The 18,808-nt window shown below is 40.7% G+C and overlaps 2 protein-coding genes across 2 annotated transcripts in view; both read right to left on the bottom strand.

Moving 5' to 3' along the window:
• Nucleotides 1-758: 758 nt before the first annotated feature.
• Nucleotides 759-10,096, bottom strand: dkk3b (dickkopf WNT signaling pathway inhibitor 3b). The gene is made up of 7 exons (XM_023403533.2): nucleotides 9,675-10,096; nucleotides 8,802-8,927; nucleotides 8,517-8,597; nucleotides 4,165-4,257; nucleotides 2,679-2,823; nucleotides 1,617-1,767; nucleotides 759-1,493 (listed from the first exon to the last, which is right to left on the bottom strand). Exons 1-7 carry the CDS (start codon nucleotides 9,867-9,869, stop codon nucleotides 1,469-1,471), a joined length of 816 nt encoding a protein of 271 aa, XP_023259301.1. The 5' UTR covers nucleotides 9,870-10,096; the 3' UTR covers nucleotides 759-1,468.
• Nucleotides 10,097-10,695: 599 nt separating this feature from the next.
• LOC111653080 (dual specificity tyrosine-phosphorylation-regulated kinase 4-like) overlaps nucleotides 10,696-18,808 on the bottom strand; it is a 9,270-nt gene continuing 1,157 nt past the window's right edge. The window contains exons 2-16 of the mRNA XM_087173256.1: nucleotides 18,681-18,725; nucleotides 18,357-18,596; nucleotides 18,215-18,244; nucleotides 15,164-15,391; nucleotides 14,962-15,073; nucleotides 14,658-14,839; nucleotides 14,410-14,546; nucleotides 13,630-13,770; nucleotides 13,367-13,505; nucleotides 12,485-12,569; nucleotides 12,193-12,365; nucleotides 12,043-12,103; nucleotides 11,829-11,943; nucleotides 11,566-11,669; nucleotides 10,696-11,163 (exon numbers count right to left, since the gene is read on the bottom strand). Of these exons, the coding sequence (XP_087029382.1) occupies nucleotides 11,051-11,163; nucleotides 11,566-11,669; nucleotides 11,829-11,943; nucleotides 12,043-12,103; nucleotides 12,193-12,365; nucleotides 12,485-12,569; nucleotides 13,367-13,505; nucleotides 13,630-13,770; nucleotides 14,410-14,546; nucleotides 14,658-14,839; nucleotides 14,962-15,073; nucleotides 15,164-15,391; nucleotides 18,215-18,244; nucleotides 18,357-18,596; nucleotides 18,681-18,725 (1,905 nt within the window). The 3' untranslated portion in view covers nucleotides 10,696-11,050. The remainder of the gene's footprint in view (nucleotides 11,164-11,565; nucleotides 11,670-11,828; nucleotides 11,944-12,042; nucleotides 12,104-12,192; nucleotides 12,366-12,484; nucleotides 12,570-13,366; nucleotides 13,506-13,629; nucleotides 13,771-14,409; nucleotides 14,547-14,657; nucleotides 14,840-14,961; nucleotides 15,074-15,163; nucleotides 15,392-18,214; nucleotides 18,245-18,356; nucleotides 18,597-18,680; nucleotides 18,726-18,808) is intronic.

Genomic DNA, 18,808 nt, shown 5'->3' on the forward strand with positions numbered 1-18,808 from the left:
CTACATTATTCAGCAAGTTTGCTGACTTCCTGACTCACCTCTCTACTTATGCTACAATTATACTACATTTTAGTATTTACCATCCTGTAAGCATCATATGTGGTCACTGTGGTCAGCAAAACCTACACAGCCTCACTTTACAACCAGGTTAATTAACACTTAAGGCAGAATTCATCCTCTGCATATGACCCACTGTTAAGCAATGGACAGTCCATTCTGATAGCACTGCAATCATGGATGGATTAACCTGTTACAGAGCTCAAGGGTGTAAATGTTGGGCCCCTGCTGACCTTTTCACCCCCTTTGTGAAATGTGTGTGTACCCTGTTGCTTCCTGAGTTTCCACTGTCAAGAGCATATCAAACCAAAAGGCAGTGTTATAACCCCAACCAATCAGAAGTTTTAAAAACAGCTACCGACAACACTAAAAGCTGAGTTTCTAAAAAGTCTTCTCCTGGGGCTAGAGTTTGCAAAAGATCCGTGTGTGGACAAAAGGCCAAAATGCATGGAAAGAGCTATATTTTCAAAAATACCTGTGCACATGTGCACGTGGCATCAGGTGTCCAGATGCTAAATGAGGGTGTGAGCAGTCTTGACAGAGGAGCAGGATCTTTGGTTGTCCACACTGGAAATATTTTGTTCAAGATATTTTGCATGATAAGCACAGGCTTTCAAATATGCGTAAACAAAATAGGATATTTCTGAAAAGACACAAGATTAGTAAAGACAACAGGACTCCAAAAACTATGGCAGAAAAAATTTAGAAGAATAGAAGCATGTAATTTTATTTAATTTTTCTATAATTTTGCATTAAAGCGTGAACAGAAGCCAGCAGATATTTAGTCTGGAAAAACACTGAAGAATACTACACTCTGTTAATATGCAAGTCAAAGACCTTTTTGTTTCCCACTGCTGTGTGTGAGTGTATGAGAGAGAGAGCCAGAGATTTGTATCAGTCTGCACAATGGTCATGTGGGTATCAGCCTGATCCTGAATATTTTCTTCATGAATTTTCATGTGTAAAAGCGTGTGTGTGTGTGTGTGTGTGTGTGTGTGTGTGTGATTTCTTGGTTTACTCTCCTCACACACACAAAACAGGCAGAAGTTTGCCCTCTAGTGGTCAGTGCTGTGTTTTGCCACAGCTCTTATCATCCACTCAGCAGTGAAATAAATAAGCTCATCTGTGTCCGAACTGAACTAGTGAATACCAAAGTACCACTTTTCTTGGTTCTCAGTCAAAACCAAAAACAAGTCTTTATTATTTCCTTCATGATATATAATACAGATTGGTAGTAAGGCATAAATAACACAGTGCAAGTCCTGCCTTGAAGCAATATCCTGTACTTTAAGAAACTGTTGATCAGTAGGTGGACTGTTCTTTGGTGAATGATCAGTAAGGATGTGCGTATAGCTTCTGGACAGGGTTATGTAGTTGAATATAACCTCCTCATGCTTTTCATGTTCCAGCACTACTCCCCACAAACAGATCCACGTCTGTGAGAGAGGGGGGGAAAAAAAGGGAATTTAAGAAAACATACAGTTTACAAGATTTGTTTTAATCTAAACAACCTCAACTACTCCACTCCTCATTTTAACTGCACGTATGTTTGCTCTTACCCATGAGGTTGGCATTGGAGGGAGTCAGCACAGGGGCAGTGGTCACGGGGGCCCTCCTGGTCCCAGGCCAGCATATCCATCAACAGGTTGGGGTGGCTCAGACAGGACTCCCCCTTCCCTGGTTTGGGATTACACACTGGGAACAATAGCTCTGGAGGAAGCATCAGAGGGAAAAGTGATCTTTATTTTGCCAGCTCAGTCATAATCATGGCCATTGTGCTGTATCATTGAACATATGAACTGCCCACAACTTGTTGTTACACACAAACCAATAGTAGGTACATACAGCTCCAGTTTCCCAGCTCTTAAAACTAATCCCAGACTAGAGCATTTTTCCATGGATGTCTCCTCTTGGTTTTGTGTTAGTCTTGGACTATGTTTAATTCCTTGAGTTTGGCCCTAAACTAGCACATTTTGAATTAATGTGAAATACAACAATTTATTACTTTTATTATTATTATTATTTTACTGTAGCAGTCACAAGAAAATAAGCAAGCAAACAGTAGATTTAGCTCTTTTTATAATAGTGTGAGAAAGTTTCTGAAAATAAATATTTTTTGTTGAAAGTCATTTTTGAAAGGAACGAATCCCGTTAATCTGATTTTTATTGCGCAATAATCCTATTTCCCTGAAGGGATCATTAATGCTTATAATGAAACAACAACCCAACACATGTAGCCTCTTTCCATATACAGTACATTTGGTCAAACATAAAGTACCATATATGCAGTCTGAGATGGAAGTGGTGGGGAAAGCATTACCACTAGTTACCACTAGAGGTCAGTAAGAAAATATCAATGTTAATGCCATTTTTAAGCAAATAAGAATATAAATATGGAAGCATTTAAGTAAAAAATTGGAGCAGGGGAAAAATATAATGCAGCACAGTAGTACGGTATGTATCACATCAAAACGAGAGAAAATAGATGATGAAAAAAAGCAAGACTGATTTTTATCTTAGCTCCAAATAACATACACTTGAGCTCTAGGTGGAACCTGACATTAACTGAGACAGCTTAAGTGAGTCTGTGTTATTTCTGGGTCGGTCTCTGGGGACGTCACCTCGTTGAAAGGCGCAGCACAGGTCCAGCCTGCAGTCACTCTGACCCTGACAGATAGTTCCCTCTGTTCCTCTGGTGGCATTGACTGTACACTGGCCCCACACACACATCTGGTCTGAGCAGCACTCCTCATCCTTAGTGCAGGGCTGAGTGGGGACACACATCCAGATATGCAAACAAGTAAAACATGCACTGTCTATTACTACATTCATGTGTTTTTGTAACTTCATAATTGGATGGATCCATTTTAGTATTTTTATTGATGCTGCTTTACAATACAGGCTCAACACACCTTTTATTATGTTTTTTATCTCTTATTTGTGATAATGCAGGTTTATATGACTGTTAGCTGGTTAGATTAGCAGCCTGCACACTTCATTTTTCATTATGCAGCAGTGAATCAGATTATGTCCTAAATCTGCTGTTGGGTTGCTCTACAGAACATATTGAGACTGCTTTATGGCACAGAGCAGAGAGAGGGCGCTGGTCCCTGGTTTCTGGAGGAGAACATAGATTATGTTTCATCATTAGTTTTCATTGGCAGACTCGATGGAAAATCACTTCTACATGTTTATCCTTCTCAGTAACCTTCTACCCAGAAGCAAAGATACTCTTTGTGACAGATGCCAATGATTAATGTGTTTGTTCTGCAGCTAAATGTTATCTTCACTAGCCGGATGCTAACTTTGTTTGTATCAGAGCTTTTCAACTAAAAACCAAATAATTCAGTACTTTTGGCGTCTGATTTATCTTAATCCGCAGAAAGAGAGAGCGCGTTTTATGTTGATGGCGAAACTCGACAATAGCAGCCAAAATCTTCTGGAGAGAGATTTCATGCCTAGCATGAACTCAAGAACTGCTGCATCTTTGTTTTCACTGAAATATGGCTACACAGCAACTTTCCAGACACGGCCATTAGGCTTTAAAGTCCTAACTTGGTACTGAGCCGACAGGGAATCATCACTGCCCAGTGGAATGGAGCACAAATGTTGTGGTTGAGTCCAAAGACTTTTCCGCTCGTGAAGTTTACGATTGTGAAGTGCCGGCCATGCTGTCAGTGAGTTCACTGCTGTTCTATGATACACCTTACAGGTATTTTCATGATCACGGGCGACTTCAGTCATTCAAATTTAAAGACTGTTACTGTTTTTTAGCTTTAGTCTACAATTATTTAGTTTTGGACGTATTTATTGTTTTGCACTTTGGTCCCTAAGGAAAGATATATTATTTCCCTGTAGCCTATATCATTTATATGTGTGGAAATGACGATAAACCTGAACCTGTGTCTGAAAACAACGAGCTAAAAGACGCTAAAACGATCCGTAGAGCTGAGTCAAGGGACAATCCTCGGCGGCTTCGTCACCACGAGCGACACGTTTCATATTACACACAGTCGTTTGATCCGTTGTTAAAGTGAAAACATTGATCAGTGCAGCTTTAATTGAAGAAATAACAAGCACAAAATACAACACTGGCTGAGTCCTCACCATATCTGTTGGTATGCAGGGGAGGCACTTAGAGTTCTCAATCTCATATAAGCAGTATTTCAGGTCACCACAGTCCTCATCCACCATGCATTCCTGAGAGGAGAGATTACAACAGTTGCACACACAGTCAGTAAAGAGAGCACATTGAATCCTAAGTGGGTCCAACTAGACTGTAGACCAGGACTTGTGTTCATTTAAATCTTAATGAAAGATCTTTACACTTTTGGATTTGAATGCATCGCTCTAAAGAAGAAGCTCATCTGATTACAGTGTAATACACCACCAAGAGGCACTCAACCAAATTTAATTACGCTTTGCATTTTACTGTATCACAGGGACTGTTGTACTCCACTGCAACCACCACCTAATGAGTTCCTACTGTCTGCTGGTTTCTGAAGTTGTGTTTTTGCCAGCCACAGCCCGTCTCCATGGAAACCGTCTGATCTACGACATCAGTGACATCTGAATTACACAGAGAGACTGAATCTCGAGAGTCTCCTCTCTTTCCTCTACCCTCTATTTCTTTCCTACATTGTAGATGAAACGTTTCTTGTTAAATGAGAAAGACTGTAAAAGTGAAGTGTGACATTTTTATGCTGACTAAGGGTAAAGAAATTAATATCTTTACTTCCTGTATGATGTGACCTCTCCCTGTATAACGCCCAGTATGGTACACTGCTTAAGACTCAACCCAAATCATCTACATCTCTTAAGTGTTTTCTGCCATCAAACTCCTTTATAGTTTAAATAAATAAACATGATCTTAATTAACATGAATTATCTGCAGGAGCACCAAATACATCATGCTACAAAACGAGTAATGTCATGCAAAGTACACCGTAAAGAAGAATTTAAAGGTTTCAGGTCAGATTCTTCCTGCAGCATAAATCTGACTCCGTCTTGCTTTGTCAAATTTTGGAAGACTAATCAGATATTTGAGATTTAGTTTGACTCTTTTCTGGTGGTCACAGTGTCAGCCAAAAACAGCACCGGCCTGCTGTAAACTCACCATTTAAATGTTTTTGGGGGAGTTTTTTCTTTGTGTGTGTGCTGCCTCTGGGAGATCAACACTGAATCAGAGCCAAGTCCCTGAAACAGCACGTATTACTGAGGCTGGCTGGTCTGTGTCAAAGTCAGAGACAGGATCAGGAGCCTGTCAGCAGAGTCTGTTCGTCATTAAGCAGGGCTACGCATAATGATAGGCACTCGGGCATGTACGCTGCACCTCTACTACCAAGTGCATCATTAGTTCTCTGCTGAATCTGTCTTCAAAATGTACGCATGACCGGACACGACACATATAGGCTCCGACTACACTCATGGACACACAAATAATATGCAAAGAACATGTCTTGTCAGGAAAGGTGAGGGCTGGGTGTCTCTCTTTCTCTCATGAGCAGCTCCGGGCTCCCAATAAAAGTTTCCTTTCCGCGCACTCCCACCTCACAAATGCCTTTCCCCCTTGTTAACACTTTCTCTTCTACCTGAGATATTCAGCTTCTTTTCTGTTGTTGTCAATATGTACATCTCTGCAGAAACAGAGATGTTCTTCCATTATTTAGCTTATTATTGAGGTGACAGAGACACACTGGAAAACTACAGATAGGGGCCCCGCTACACAAGTACCCACAACCCTGCAATTAGACTAATAAATGCCAGATGACTACAGCTGTTATACCTCTCTATAAAAATATTTTCCCACAAATTACTTTGCAGAAAAAGGGAAAAGAAAGTAACATTGACAGAGAGTAACAGACCCCATGTAAGCATGTAAGCCTGCGTGACTTCTGGCTAAGCTAAGCCCTGAACTAACCACCACATAAATAAAGACACTGAGCACTGTTTTTTGGAGGATTGAGTCAATGGCTGATATTTTGGCTAGTTACCTTTATCCTACATTTAACTAAATTTCTTCACTTTTAGCAAGTTTTGATGTCTATAGTTTTGGCTGTAACCAATCACAGCAGCTGTAAATGCAGGAAAAATATTCAGTACTATTAGATGAGGGCAGTAGACTACTGATGTTCATTGTATATGCCGGTTCAGCTGAGGATATAAAGTCCATGTTACTCTGTGATTCGGGCCCGACTTCATCTACCGGTGTGAAAGAAAGATTACAGTATGTCATCATAAATTATAGGTGGCCGTGTTAGAGGTTGTGACTTTCATGGCCAATCAAATTCATATTCATCCCCTTTAAACACAGGACTCTCTCGATCATGACCCACTGACGTTTGTTTGAGAGCTTGTCTCGGAGATTTCTTTATTCTGAAATAATTGTTTTTATGTTTAATTCAGTCGTGATTGGTTTACATGGAGAAATGATAGCTGCTAATCTGGTAAAGAAATAACGGCCTGCTTCCTCTTCATGTATGATCCACAAACACATTAGGATATTTTAGAATGACACTGTTTTATTTTTTGGAAACACCACTATAAAACCCAGTCTCTACAACATAATGTTGACGACCTGTATTGTAATTAAAACCGCAGAGCTCCAGGTGTCACTTTAGCCACACTCATTGCATTGTTACTCAGTGTTTGGGATGGATGTCAGTGTGTCAACATCAAGCACGCCTATTGATTTGCCTTCAGACGGGCCGTCAGTATAGTCTAACTACTAACCGCTGTGGATTTCAGAGCTGCTAAGAATCACTCATTATTCTGTAGCCTAGTGTCAGTCAAACCTAAAAACCTTTTTTTCTGCACAATCACAATGTCAGCTGGTTGAAAACCATAAAATAAATGTGGAAATAGCAAATAAAGCATGAATAAAGGTGGTTTACGTGATTTGAGGGAGGTTTATGTGGGTGTGACTTCACTGAATAAAGTGATCAAAATGCCTTGCGCACAAGGCAGTTAACCTGCTCTGAGCAGGCGGGCGGCTAACCTGCAAAAACTCACTACTTCCTGGCACCAAGACACTGCAGTGCATGTAGTGAACGCAGTGCACAGCTGGATTCACGTCACCGCACCCTCCTCTGCGTCTCCTCCCCCCTAGGGTGCACGGTGAGTCACCAAGAGACCAAACTGGCCCAGCTGAGGAAATAACCTCAGTGCGCTTCAGGCAGATACCAGTTCACCGCATTAGCCAATATCAGTCACTGATATGGGCTTAAATATCTTTCAAAGCTTCAACTGACGGAGGAAACTGTCTGTCCTCTCAAATGGCAAATTACATTTCATTTTTTATCAATTACCTAATCCATGTCTCACAACAAAGACTATCTCAAAAATACAAGATGCGTCTCATGAGGATATTTTCTTATCCTCATGAGATTAAAATCTGTGAACTATGAGATACAAAGATACAGACGTCATGTAAATCTAAAACATTTCTACTCTCAAACAAAGTTACATGGTTTTTGACCATCCATCCTTTTACCTTTGAATCACCAAAATAAAATTTCTTCTATTTGGTGATGGTGTTTTGTACATCAGTATGCAGCCGTAACATCTTTCAATGACAGACAGCAGCTAAATTTTCTCTGAAGTGCTGAGTCAGTCAACTTTACTATGACTTCCTCGAGTGTAGTTCAAGTGTGACTCCATGTACAGGCTGAAATTTCTATACAGTTAGTCACTGCAGAGGAGCAGACCTTATCCTGCCCGGGCTGCAGGCTTTACTTTCTTTCCCTGGCATTTTTTTTTTTCCAGCAGGAACTCCTATTAACATAACCACTTTCTGTCCAGCTGCCAGGAAAGCAAAAGATCAGAACCACCGTTGCAAAGGGAAAATGGCAAAACAGGCAGCAATAATGACCTCAATCCAAAGCTGAAACTATGAAAAGTATATGGTAGCTCTGTTTGCTGGATGATCTCATTCTGTATAAAACGAGTAGAGACAGCGCAGACCCAGTTTCAGAAAGCACTCCACCTTCTTACAAACAGGGGCGTTTACAGACCCGAGGGAAAATGTTTATATAGAAAAATTACATTTCAATGAAGTGATTTGGATGAATTTTTTTTTAATTAAACAAACTGTATGACAGATACTTTTACTGGAATGTCATAAAATATAATGAGGAGTGAAAGTCTTTATTTGTTTCCAAAAGACTGCGTATATATATATATATATATATATATATATATATATATATATATATATATGGACTGTCCATCACTGCCACTAAAAGAGACTAGAAGAGGCTGAAACTAGTACACATAACACAAACCAAACACAGGTTTCTGCAAGCAGACCCAACACTAAATACACGACTCTGTGTGTTTCTCACCATGTCAGCATCCGGACGGAGTGAAACTAAATCACCCGGAAACTTAAAATCCAGAATGCATTTGTCCTAATGTCCTGTAATTATTCAAAGAGCAGAAAGGGAAGGGAAAAGACTCACGTGATCGACACTGTTCCAAAGCCCATTGAGCTCCATATGGATGTGTGAAAGATGAGTCTCTCCTGTTTTGTTATTAGTTTCCTAGAAATGGTAAAATAGAAATAAAAGAGGGTGACGCATTGTATCAGACCTCAAAGAGAAAAGCATTTTTTTGCATCCTTCAGATCACATCCTAAACCAACTCACAAATGTACACAGATGATACATTCGTAAACAGCGCTGGTTTTCTCCATCAAGACGACCGGTTTAATCTGACAGATATGTACAGGAAAAGTGAACCCCTACCTTGTCGGTCCTATCTAGGACCTGAACGTCTCTGTCTCCATTCTTAATAATCCTCTGAGTTTCGTTGTGGTAGGCAAGAAGCAGATCTGGTGACGTTAAAGATGATTTAGCACTCTCTGTAGTTATCTGTTGGATTGAATGTAAGGATACATGTGGACTCCATTCATAAATCTTACATAAAATACAACACATGGCATTTCCATCTTGTTCATACATCAGATTTCCATATGGGAGTCGAAGAATTAATCCTCGAGGCGGCTGTAACTGTGGACAGTTTGTCCATATACACAGCCTTTTATGATTGATATCAATAATCTCCATTTCTTGGATGACATTAAGGGAAAACTTCCCAGTAGTTCACAAATGATCAAAACCAGACAGAGACAGACCGAGTGTGAGACGTCAGCAGGGTTATTAGACCTGGTGAAACACAGGTCCAGGGGAAAATAACAGAAACCTTCCAGGAGTCTCAGTTTGTATCTTACCAAAAAAAATAAGTTTGTGGTGTAAAGTTCTCAGTCACAGGAGTGTGTAGGGTTATGGTTATGAACATTACCTTTTCTTTTATTGAACTGACAGGACAAATATCTATTATGATGTGGACTATTAATAGACCCATGATGTGGGTCCGACACAAAGCAGAGATGGAAACCGTGTTGCACATACCTAAGCCTGCTAGTTAACATTAAGCTGACCACCAAAACAATTAAACTCACATGACATTGAATTTTTTTTTCCACTGCTGTAATAACTGAATAATTATGATAAAACCGGGCAGATGAATGACATTACTGGAGCTTTATGTCACTCTCTCCGCTCTAAGTAAACTAAACAACACTGCCTTTGTATAAATGAATAAAATGTGACGCAGACCTGATCCACTGCCTCCTCCAGTATGTGCTTGGTATCCTCCATCAGCTCCTCCACCTCTCGGAACATGTCGTTCAGGCTGACCGGGACTCGCTCCAGGGCGTCCCGCAGGATCACTGCCCCGCTCCGCGCACTCCCTCCGGTCGCCCACAACAAGCACAAACTCCAAGACACCGACAGCAGCATGATACCGGACATCTTTCCTTCTCTTCCTCCTCCTGCTCGCCGCTGTCTGTCTGTCTGTCTGTCCGTCTGTCTGCAGCAGAGCGGTGTGACGCACTGAGGGCGCACAGCCGCGCACAGCTGGATCCGTTTTATTTGGAAAGTCTGAGGAGGGATTTCGGAGGGGCTGCGGGTTATAAACTGAAACAAATCACGGTTAATGGCGTGGAAAAGGTTCAAATTGCATTGAAGCAAACGTCGGAATCAAACCGCGGGTTACGTGGAGGCTTTCAAAAAGACATGAATGCGAACCGTGAAAGATACTGTATGTTGAGAAGATCAAAAGCTGGTGGCAGAGGTTTCCAGATGTGAAGTGTAAATGGAAATTTACCACGAATACAAAAGTGCAACCATCGTGCACAGTGGAGTTGACAGGAAGAGATTAAAGCTTTTCCCACAAACCAAACTGACCTCAAGTGACCAAAGTTTATAGATAAAAAAAAACTTTTAACCTTATATTGATGAGGTGAAGCAGCCATGGAATCAGTATCACAAACTGATAGCAGAAATATGTTTAATGTCATGCATTATTATTATATCATTTCATTGATCGATCAAATACATTTACTCATATTCATTGTGGTTTTTGCAGCAATTCAGCTGACAGTCCATGACCCATTATACAAAACATAGCTTTGGTTTCTCTGAGTGTTTTCCTGAAATCATATATATATATATATATATACCTGTTGTTACTAGAGCTCCAGAGAGAAGCCTGAAAGAGGATTTTGGTTATTAAAACCACAATTATATCTTCTTATGGATCAACACTTCAAATAAAACACAGGAGAAGTGTAAAATACAGGGCCTTTAATGTGCATGGCTGTGTTCATGGGCTCATCATTCTCAAGGTGTCACAGGTGTCATATTAACTATTCAAGTGTCCCAGTGATCCATGACAGAGTGACAGTGAGGACAACAAATTGAAATTGAAATTGAAGCATCTTTCCCTTGATCACCTATAAACTGCTCATCCTTGAGGTCGTAGGGGGGCGGAGCCAATCCCAGCTGGTACAGGTCAGCAGTCCATATAGAAACACACTGTTCACTCACAGTCACACCTGTTGGGACACAAAGGGAGAAAAAGATGGAAACCAACTGACCATTGCCCACACTATATTTTGTTATATATGTTATATTGTAACTTTATGTGCCTTTTAATTTCCACCCTTCTTGGCTTTGGTCTTCTTTACTGCTGGCAACTGCACTGGAGGCATTTTTTCTCTTTTCAGCAGGGCTGGCTTTTTGTTGCTGCTGGGACCTGGAGCACCTGAGTAAAAGTAAAAGTGGACAGGGAAAGAAGGTAAATAAACATTGGAGTCAAACCCAGTGCTCTGCTAGGCGGCACTTAGGCACCGCAATGCTAACGTCAACATTAGAGCATGCTAACATTTGCTAATTAGCCAATAACGTACAGCTAAGACTGATGCGAATGTTCATTTTCAGAAGGATATGCCAACTGAATTGGGACACAGCTGAAGTGTAGCTGTTGGGATTTGTATAAGTCAAGCTTTGACCTGCTGGAGGCGCCAGTTGAAATGACAGGGAGACAGCAGAGTCATGCACCAGACTCCATGGCCATCTATCCTATAGTTGTTGAGCTCTTTGGGCTGTTGACAGCAGTGAGTGCCAAAGGAATGAGAGCACTAAGGTTTTTAGGGCACTGGCTTACCTGATCTAGTTTTTCCAGCACTTGCTACAGGTTTGATCTCTTTCATAAGAATCCATGGATGGTGGAAGGCCTTCTCTGGTGTTATGCGCTTTGTCGGATCATAACTAAATAATAACATACATGCACATAATGCAAAGACAAGATATTTAAAAGAACAAATTCTGCAGAATTATACTCATAGTGAGCTACATTTACAAATGTTATACTTAAAAGGCCTATTCATGCAGTGTCACCCCGATGAGTTTCTCAGAGAGTGCACTTACTCAAGGCAGCACTCAATGAAATCCACAAAATAGGCACTCTTAGAATTCAGGTGTTTGGTCAGAGTGCTGCTGTGGCGTCTTATATCTTTTATTTTCAATGGGATGCCATCAGAATCTGCACAACCATGACAAATCAACAACAATTTCACAACGCCCTGCAAGGTTGAAGACTAGCAGCTAAGAAAAGGTCAAAGTCTGAAATCTTTTCGCTCACCAAAGAAGTCGCTTTTTTTGGGTGCTTGCACCAGCACCTCTGGAGGAGGGATACCCAGCACCTACAAGAATTCATCTCAGTTAAAAAAAATTAAAATATGACAGCAGTCCGAATGGAATGAAGATAGCATTAGTTAATGATAAATATCACCTTCATTATACAGCTGAACTGGTCTTTATAGTTACATCCACGAAATAGACAGCGACCAAGGTGGAGCTCAGCTAACACGCAGCCCAGGCTCCACATGTCGATAGCCGGGCTGCACCTTTTGCCAAGGAGCATCTCTGGAGACACGTAGTACAGAGTGTGGATGAGGGGTTGGTCTGTGGAGGGAGACGTAGGAAAGATAAGCGTTTTTACAACATCAACTGTTTTGTTCAATAAAATATTTAACTCAACGAGAAACATTTCTCACTTTGTGATGAGAAAAATTTACACTCACGTCTGTGTTTCACGAAGTAGCTCCCTCCAAAGTCGCAGACTGCCGTACGCTTTTCACTGCCCCTTTTGTAGAGAAGTATGTTATCCTGAAAAACAGGTAACATTACTTTACCTGTTGTCATCATGGGCAGATTATGAGACAGTGGGCTGCTGGACACAGACACGTAAAAAGCTGCCCCGCCCCTCTGTAGTTTGTGTCTCTCCGTCCTCTCTTTGTGTATCTTTAAGGTCATTGTTTTGTGTGTCTTGGTCGTTCATTTCAGTATCTCTGTAGTTGTTTTGTATCTCCTTGTGATTATTTAGCATCATTTTGTAGTCATGTAGCTGCCCTTTGTTTTTGTTTTATGTATTTCCATGGTTATTTTGCTTTTCTTTGTCGTTTGCTGATTTTGTTTTTGTTGTTATTTAGCATCTCTTTGCAGTTGATCCGTGTCTCTGGAGTCATTATCTGTCTCTTTCCGTGACATTTTGCTGATGAAGGACCCTGTGCTACACATTGTAAAGCTACACAGTTCTGTGATACAGATGCTATGTTTTAAAAGCCGTTACTTGTAGAATTGGAAAGTTTAGTGTGTGCTTTTTAGGGGATGCTTTGTTCTGATACATAAGACACAGAATGAATGTGCTGAAATCAACATATAGACCACATGAGACACATATTCCTCAAACTAATGTACAGTAAATTAAACTACAAGTGTTTCTGTCTTGTTTGTACTTTCTATGACCCTTCTGCTGAAAGTCACCAAAGTTATCAGAATGGACATTATTTGACATTATTGTACTGGGAAGGAAAACTTGATCTCGAGTCGGTTTAAGTGTGGTTCAAATATCCTACATAGTAACTACAGTATGTGAGATTTTTTTCTGAAGCTGTGGTTCCTACCGGTTTAAGGTCACCGTGGATCATCCTCCTCTTTTTGAGCAGCTGTAGACACTTCAGCACGTCTGTGGCGTATTTTCTCACCTCTTTCTCACTGAGTCCTCGCCGGCTGGAATCTCTTAAGGCTTTGTAAAGGTCCTTTCTGAAAATCAATGCGAGAGGCTGACTTTAACTTTTAATCTCAAACAACCTGCACTGTAATCCAGAAGTCGTCCTAATGATTACCTGAAGTGTGTTCCCCCCGCTCAAAGAACAAAGACACTTACTCAAAGAGTTCAAAAGTGATGCAGAGGTGATTGCGGAAGTAGAAGTTTTCCTTCATGTGGACAATGTTGGCTGTGTTGGTCTTGTCCAGCTCTCGCAGGGCTTCTAAATTCCTCACTTCAGCCTTTCCCACCTGATGAACACTGAAAAACAATTGGACCGCAGAGAATAATATGAACTCTGTAACCATATGACTGCATGTAAAACTGACATCTAAATTTAAGGCACCCAAGACACCTGATAAGAGTTTCACACCAAGAGTGATGCTATGAAGCAATGTTTTAATGATCAGGTCTCTATTTTGTTTGTGTCTCATACTCTGCTGGCACGGGAACGAAGAGGCACACATGCGCAGACTTGAGTGGCGCAATAAACATTTCTATTTTCCTGCTAAGAATTAACAAATGCTTGTGGTAACACACCCTGAAATGAGGCAGTTTTTAACAGCAAAAGGGTCGGAAAAAGACGACTATGCTAGCTGATGTTAATGTGAATTTTAAAGATGCAATAAATATATTTTATGAGACAGAAAATCTATTCAACACATTTGGATTGTGAGCTTATACTGAGCTTCCAACCACATAGAGTACATGAGATGTGCTTTAGAGCTTAGAAAACAAGTCAACAGTACAGAAAATGCTTTTCAGTGAGAAGCACTTAATGTAAACATAACTGGGTTTGTTCCGAAGAAAAATCCATAGGTTACCTTTAATTAAAGTCTCTAACCTTTGCCTGTTTTCTATGTTTTGTGTGTGCCATGCGTCGGTTTGGTAATGTTTTACCTGTCTTTGCTTCGAATGACCTTGATGGCCACCAGCTCCATGGTCTTGTGGTCTATGCATTTGAGGACCTGTCCAGAGTAGCCTGTCCCAATCACCGCCAGTATTTCAAAGCGATAGGCCAAGTGGTCACTGATAATCTGTGGATTAAAGGTTTATGGTTTTTATACCATGAGATTAAAGCTGCTCTAATCAATATCTTTATGTAAACAATGGATCAAATTGTTTGTTTCTGTGCAGGAAGCACTTACAGCTTTGTAAAATCCTTCCTCAGTGTCATAGCCAGAGTTGAAGCACTCCATATCCTGGGTTTCGGTGACGTTTGAGTAACGAGTCTTGCTGGCCTCCTTCCCCAGGTACCACACCTGTTGGTAGTCCTGGATTTCCTCCAGCTCATACTCGGTCAGATATGGCTTGGACTCTCTCAGGACAGCTGTGCATGAGGTGAACCGATCTCTCAGATACTTTTTTTCTCTTGTTCTCACAAGGAAAACAGAAGAAAAAAACCTCTAAACTGAGAATTAAAAAAAACAAAACAACCCAAAAAGCTTTTACCTTCAGGAGACATGGCAGGTGTTTCGACAGAAGGCGTCTTGTTGACTCTCTGATCCTCTGAACCAGAGGTTTCCTCAGGGCAGGTTTTGCCACTCTGTGTACCCGCTTGTTGCTGGTTACAGTATCAAATAAACATATTGAAAAACATTCCTGCAAAATAAAAAGATAAATAAATGTGTAAACAAACATTATTGTAACAGACCTGAGAAGACTCTCGATGGGAAGTTTTCTGTGGGGACGTGCAGATCGGTGGCAGCGAAGGATGCTGATAGAGGCTGAGCCCCGACTGGGTGTTCTTCCGGTCCTTGGAGATAGGTGGCAAGACAACTTTTGGGCTTTTCTGAGGACCCTTGTCGACTGATGGCAGGACCGTCAGTTGAGTTGACTTTGGCTTCAGCGCAGTCTTGTTTCTTTTCATGGTGAAATTATTCTATGAGAAAAAATGGAGGGGATGTTTGTAACTGTTCAATTAACAAACTTCAGGCTCATCATGTTTAGAAATTTGTACTTGTTTGACTGGGATTTATTATGAAATAAGGTGGCACAGAGATGCTGCTAACCCTAACCTAAACCCTTACCCTAAACTAACGGTTACGCTAACCAAAAATCTGAATCCTCACAAAGGTAGCCATTGGATAATAACAGCCATAAATCAAACCAACCTTGTGTTGTAACGTTGGTCTGGGAATGTTTTGTCTTCTTGGTAAAGGCCTCGCAGGTGGTGGTTTTTCAGGTCGCGCGTTCATCTCTTTTGAAACTTGAAAGCTGTTGTGAAAGATGTAAATGCTTTCGTCGTCTGATGGAACAGAGACGCCTGTGAATGTCTCTCACAGAGTTTCATCCGTGTTAGGTTCTAGTGAAGACGTGAGGTGCTGCAGAAGTTCTGATGACAGCATAATGGAAGGCGTCATAGACGGAGGTTCTACGGGCTGAGTTCCAGTCAGAGGCTGGTCTGAGGTCAGCAGGTGGCCCAGTAACCTGCAGATGAGCCTGAGGATATTATTGATTTCAGCAATACAGTCAGACACATACAAACTTTATTTGATTTATTTGATTACGGAAGTTTTCTCAATAGCTGGAATCAGAAACACCATTCTTTCACAGCGGAAGAACCAAAACAAGTCCATTGTCTTAGGTTTTTACACAAGATGCAGAAACGGTCACTATGATACAGAATCCTCCCATCATGCCCCATGTTCATGGTCATTTGATTAAACAGTAATCCTATACTGGAATATTAAAGTCCATAGCTCCAGGTTTGCTGTGTGGTAATGTGATAAAATGCTAATTATTCTAGGAATATTCGCTAGGGGCTAACAATATCAGCTGGACTAATGATGGTCGTAAAGGTAGATTTTGATACAGGGAAACAGTACAATACAGGGCCTTGAGAAACGCCTGCTTTCAAGACATTTTGACTTGTCACAGTAAAAGCACAGGTGAAAATAACAAAATTAAGAAAGGCTGAATTCCATTTAGCTGCTTCAGCTTCAGGGTCCTTGGTACTGTGCTTGTCCTACTTATAAAGTTTAATTAGGTAACAAAGCAGCAGGACCCACCCTAAGGTCCTTTTTATATTCCCGTATCCCAAAACAAAATTACAACTAATCATATTAGTAGAGACCAACTGCCGCAGTGAAGCCGGGGCTTCTGTGCCCCCGGGGAGCTGCACACTTTGCCCAGCCTTCAATAGGACCTCAACCACATGAGAGTCAACATGAGACAGACATACACTCTGTAGTTTTATTAACATCCAAACAAATAAATTCAGTATGATATAAATAAATAACTAGTAAATAATAATGTAATTTAACTTAACTCAGACCTCGCTATCACTTAACAAAAATGTCCTCTTTTGGATAAAGTGGACGCTGCGACTTCCCTCAGGATGTCATACCAGTTCTCCACCACCTGGGGGCAAAGCAACACAAAACATCTCAGGCACACAGAGCTGGAAAGTTGAAAGTAATCATAACAAGCAGTGTTAAAACTTTAGAGACGTGCATGTGCATATATACATTTAGGCCAATACGTATGTGTGTGTGTGTGTGTGTGTGTGTAACCTGGATGTTCCTCATTATCTGAGTGGAGCCATTTTGAACATTCAGAGGTACAGCAGTAAGCTACATTTGTACCAGAAGTTTGCATTTTTAAGTGCAACACAGAAAATATATTGTATTTAGTAGTATTAGTGAGCCATTTATAAAGGCTCATGTTAAAGGGTTTGTTCACTCAAATTAAAAAACCCATATTTCCTCACTTAGCGTGTCTTGTCTAGCCAGACAGTTATTTCTGGTTTCATTTATTTGAGACCGTCTTTCCATAAGTGCAATGGCCACATGTTTGTTATGAATGTTTGACATGAGGGCTGTTTTCTGTCATCTTTAAAACCCTCTGACTTCAGAAGACAGCTGTCGCAAAGCAATAAAATGGCAAGAAGTGTGTGTGTGTGTGTGTGTGTGTTGGGGGGTGGGGGTTGAGTGTGGGTGATGGGGACTTTAAAGTGCATGAATGACAGAGATATAATTTAATTTTCCATGTTAGCACACACTTAGAAAATTTAACAAATACATTTATTTAATCAAAAATATGATTAAAATTATAGTAATGTAACAAATAATTAAACAGTTAGGAGGTCAGACAAGGAAGAGGATCCTCTGAAATGTTATAGCATTTACTGTGGCCCTGCAGGTGCACGATGGTCTAAAGACTCACACACCAACATCTCTAAACTTCTGCCAATGAATCTAGAGAGATTCAGATGGATAAAATGTGCAACAATAAAAGCACAGAGCTCTCTATGGTTGATATCATGAGGATGTTTTTGGAAAGGTTGGGTGCGCTGTGAAGTGGAGGTTTTTCAAATTCTGCATCAGTCGTGTCATTCAGCCACAGAGATACGCAGCAGTACCAGACATGGGGCAAATTAAATTTCAAAATAAAAGCAGGTCTTAAAAACTAAACTTACATGGGCCTAATGCATTGTTATATTATAGTTATTGCTGTTGTTTAAGGTAAAAAAAAACAAATATATAAATAAAAAAATTTGGAAAAACTTAACTCAAGGTCTTCAAAATCATACATTAATGACTAAATGGTAGGCTAATTAGTAAATACTTTATAGGTAACAATGCACCAAAAAAGTCACTATGTACACTAAAACCATTGGTCCAGGGATGAATTTTAATTCTGAAAAATTCCAGCTGAGGGGGTTTTGCCTTATTTCACTGTCCCACCTGTACCAAGGACATACCCTTTGCTGAAGGGAGAGTCTGGGCAACACCTGGGACACACAGACAAACACCGACTGTTTCAGATGATTTTCAGCTTTAATTAAAAGATAAATTACAGTACAGATTACAACACACCAACACAGCTTTATTACAAACACTTACCACTGAGTTCTCAATTCGATTCAATTCAAAGAGCTGGATGTTGGTCTGAGCCATCAACCTTGGGCTGGCCAGCACTGCCTCTCTAATGGCCACATAGTCCTTGAGGATGAGGGACCACCGAGTCCTCATGGTCCCTCTGGACCACGTGTCCACTGGATGAAGACGGCAGAGCAAATGGCCTCCACCAGGCGGCTGGCACTGGGCCAGTTTGCAGGGCCCGAGTTCAGGCCAAGAAAACAGCTAAAAGATAATCATAGAGAGCAGTGTGTTAATATAGATCTGACAGTGAATAGAGGAAATAGTGATATCTGAAGTGAATCTCACCTCAACACAGGGGGTGTTCTTCCCCTTCGCTGCCTCTCCTGGTATCTGGGAGGGTAGAGAAAGGTTTCAAATGAGTGAGTGAATTTAATAAACACACAGCTGTGGTGTAAAAGCAGATGTAAGAACAT

The sequence above is a fragment of the Seriola lalandi genome, unplaced genomic scaffold (genome assembly GCF_002814215.2).
Source record: "Seriola lalandi dorsalis isolate HSWRI2012SDOR001 ecotype SW California unplaced genomic scaffold, Sedor1 jcf7180002054143, whole genome shotgun sequence".
NCBI classification, from domain to species: Eukaryota; Metazoa; Chordata; class Actinopteri; order Carangiformes; family Carangidae; genus Seriola; species Seriola lalandi.

Bases quoted from the DNA above. Each gene is read 5' to 3' on its own strand.
- dkk3b (XM_023403533.2), bottom strand. From the start codon at position 9,869: ATGTCCGGTATCATGCTGCTGTCGGTGTCTTGGAGTTTGTGCTTGTTG. The intron at 4,258-8,516 runs GTGAGTCTTTTC...CTCTCCTCTCAG, and splicing joins TTTGGAACAGTGTCGATCAC to GAATGCATGGTGGATGAGGA. The intron at 2,824-4,164 runs GTGAGGACTCAG...GTCCCCACTCAG, and splicing joins CCTGCATACCAACAGATATG to CCCTGCACTAAGGATGAGGA.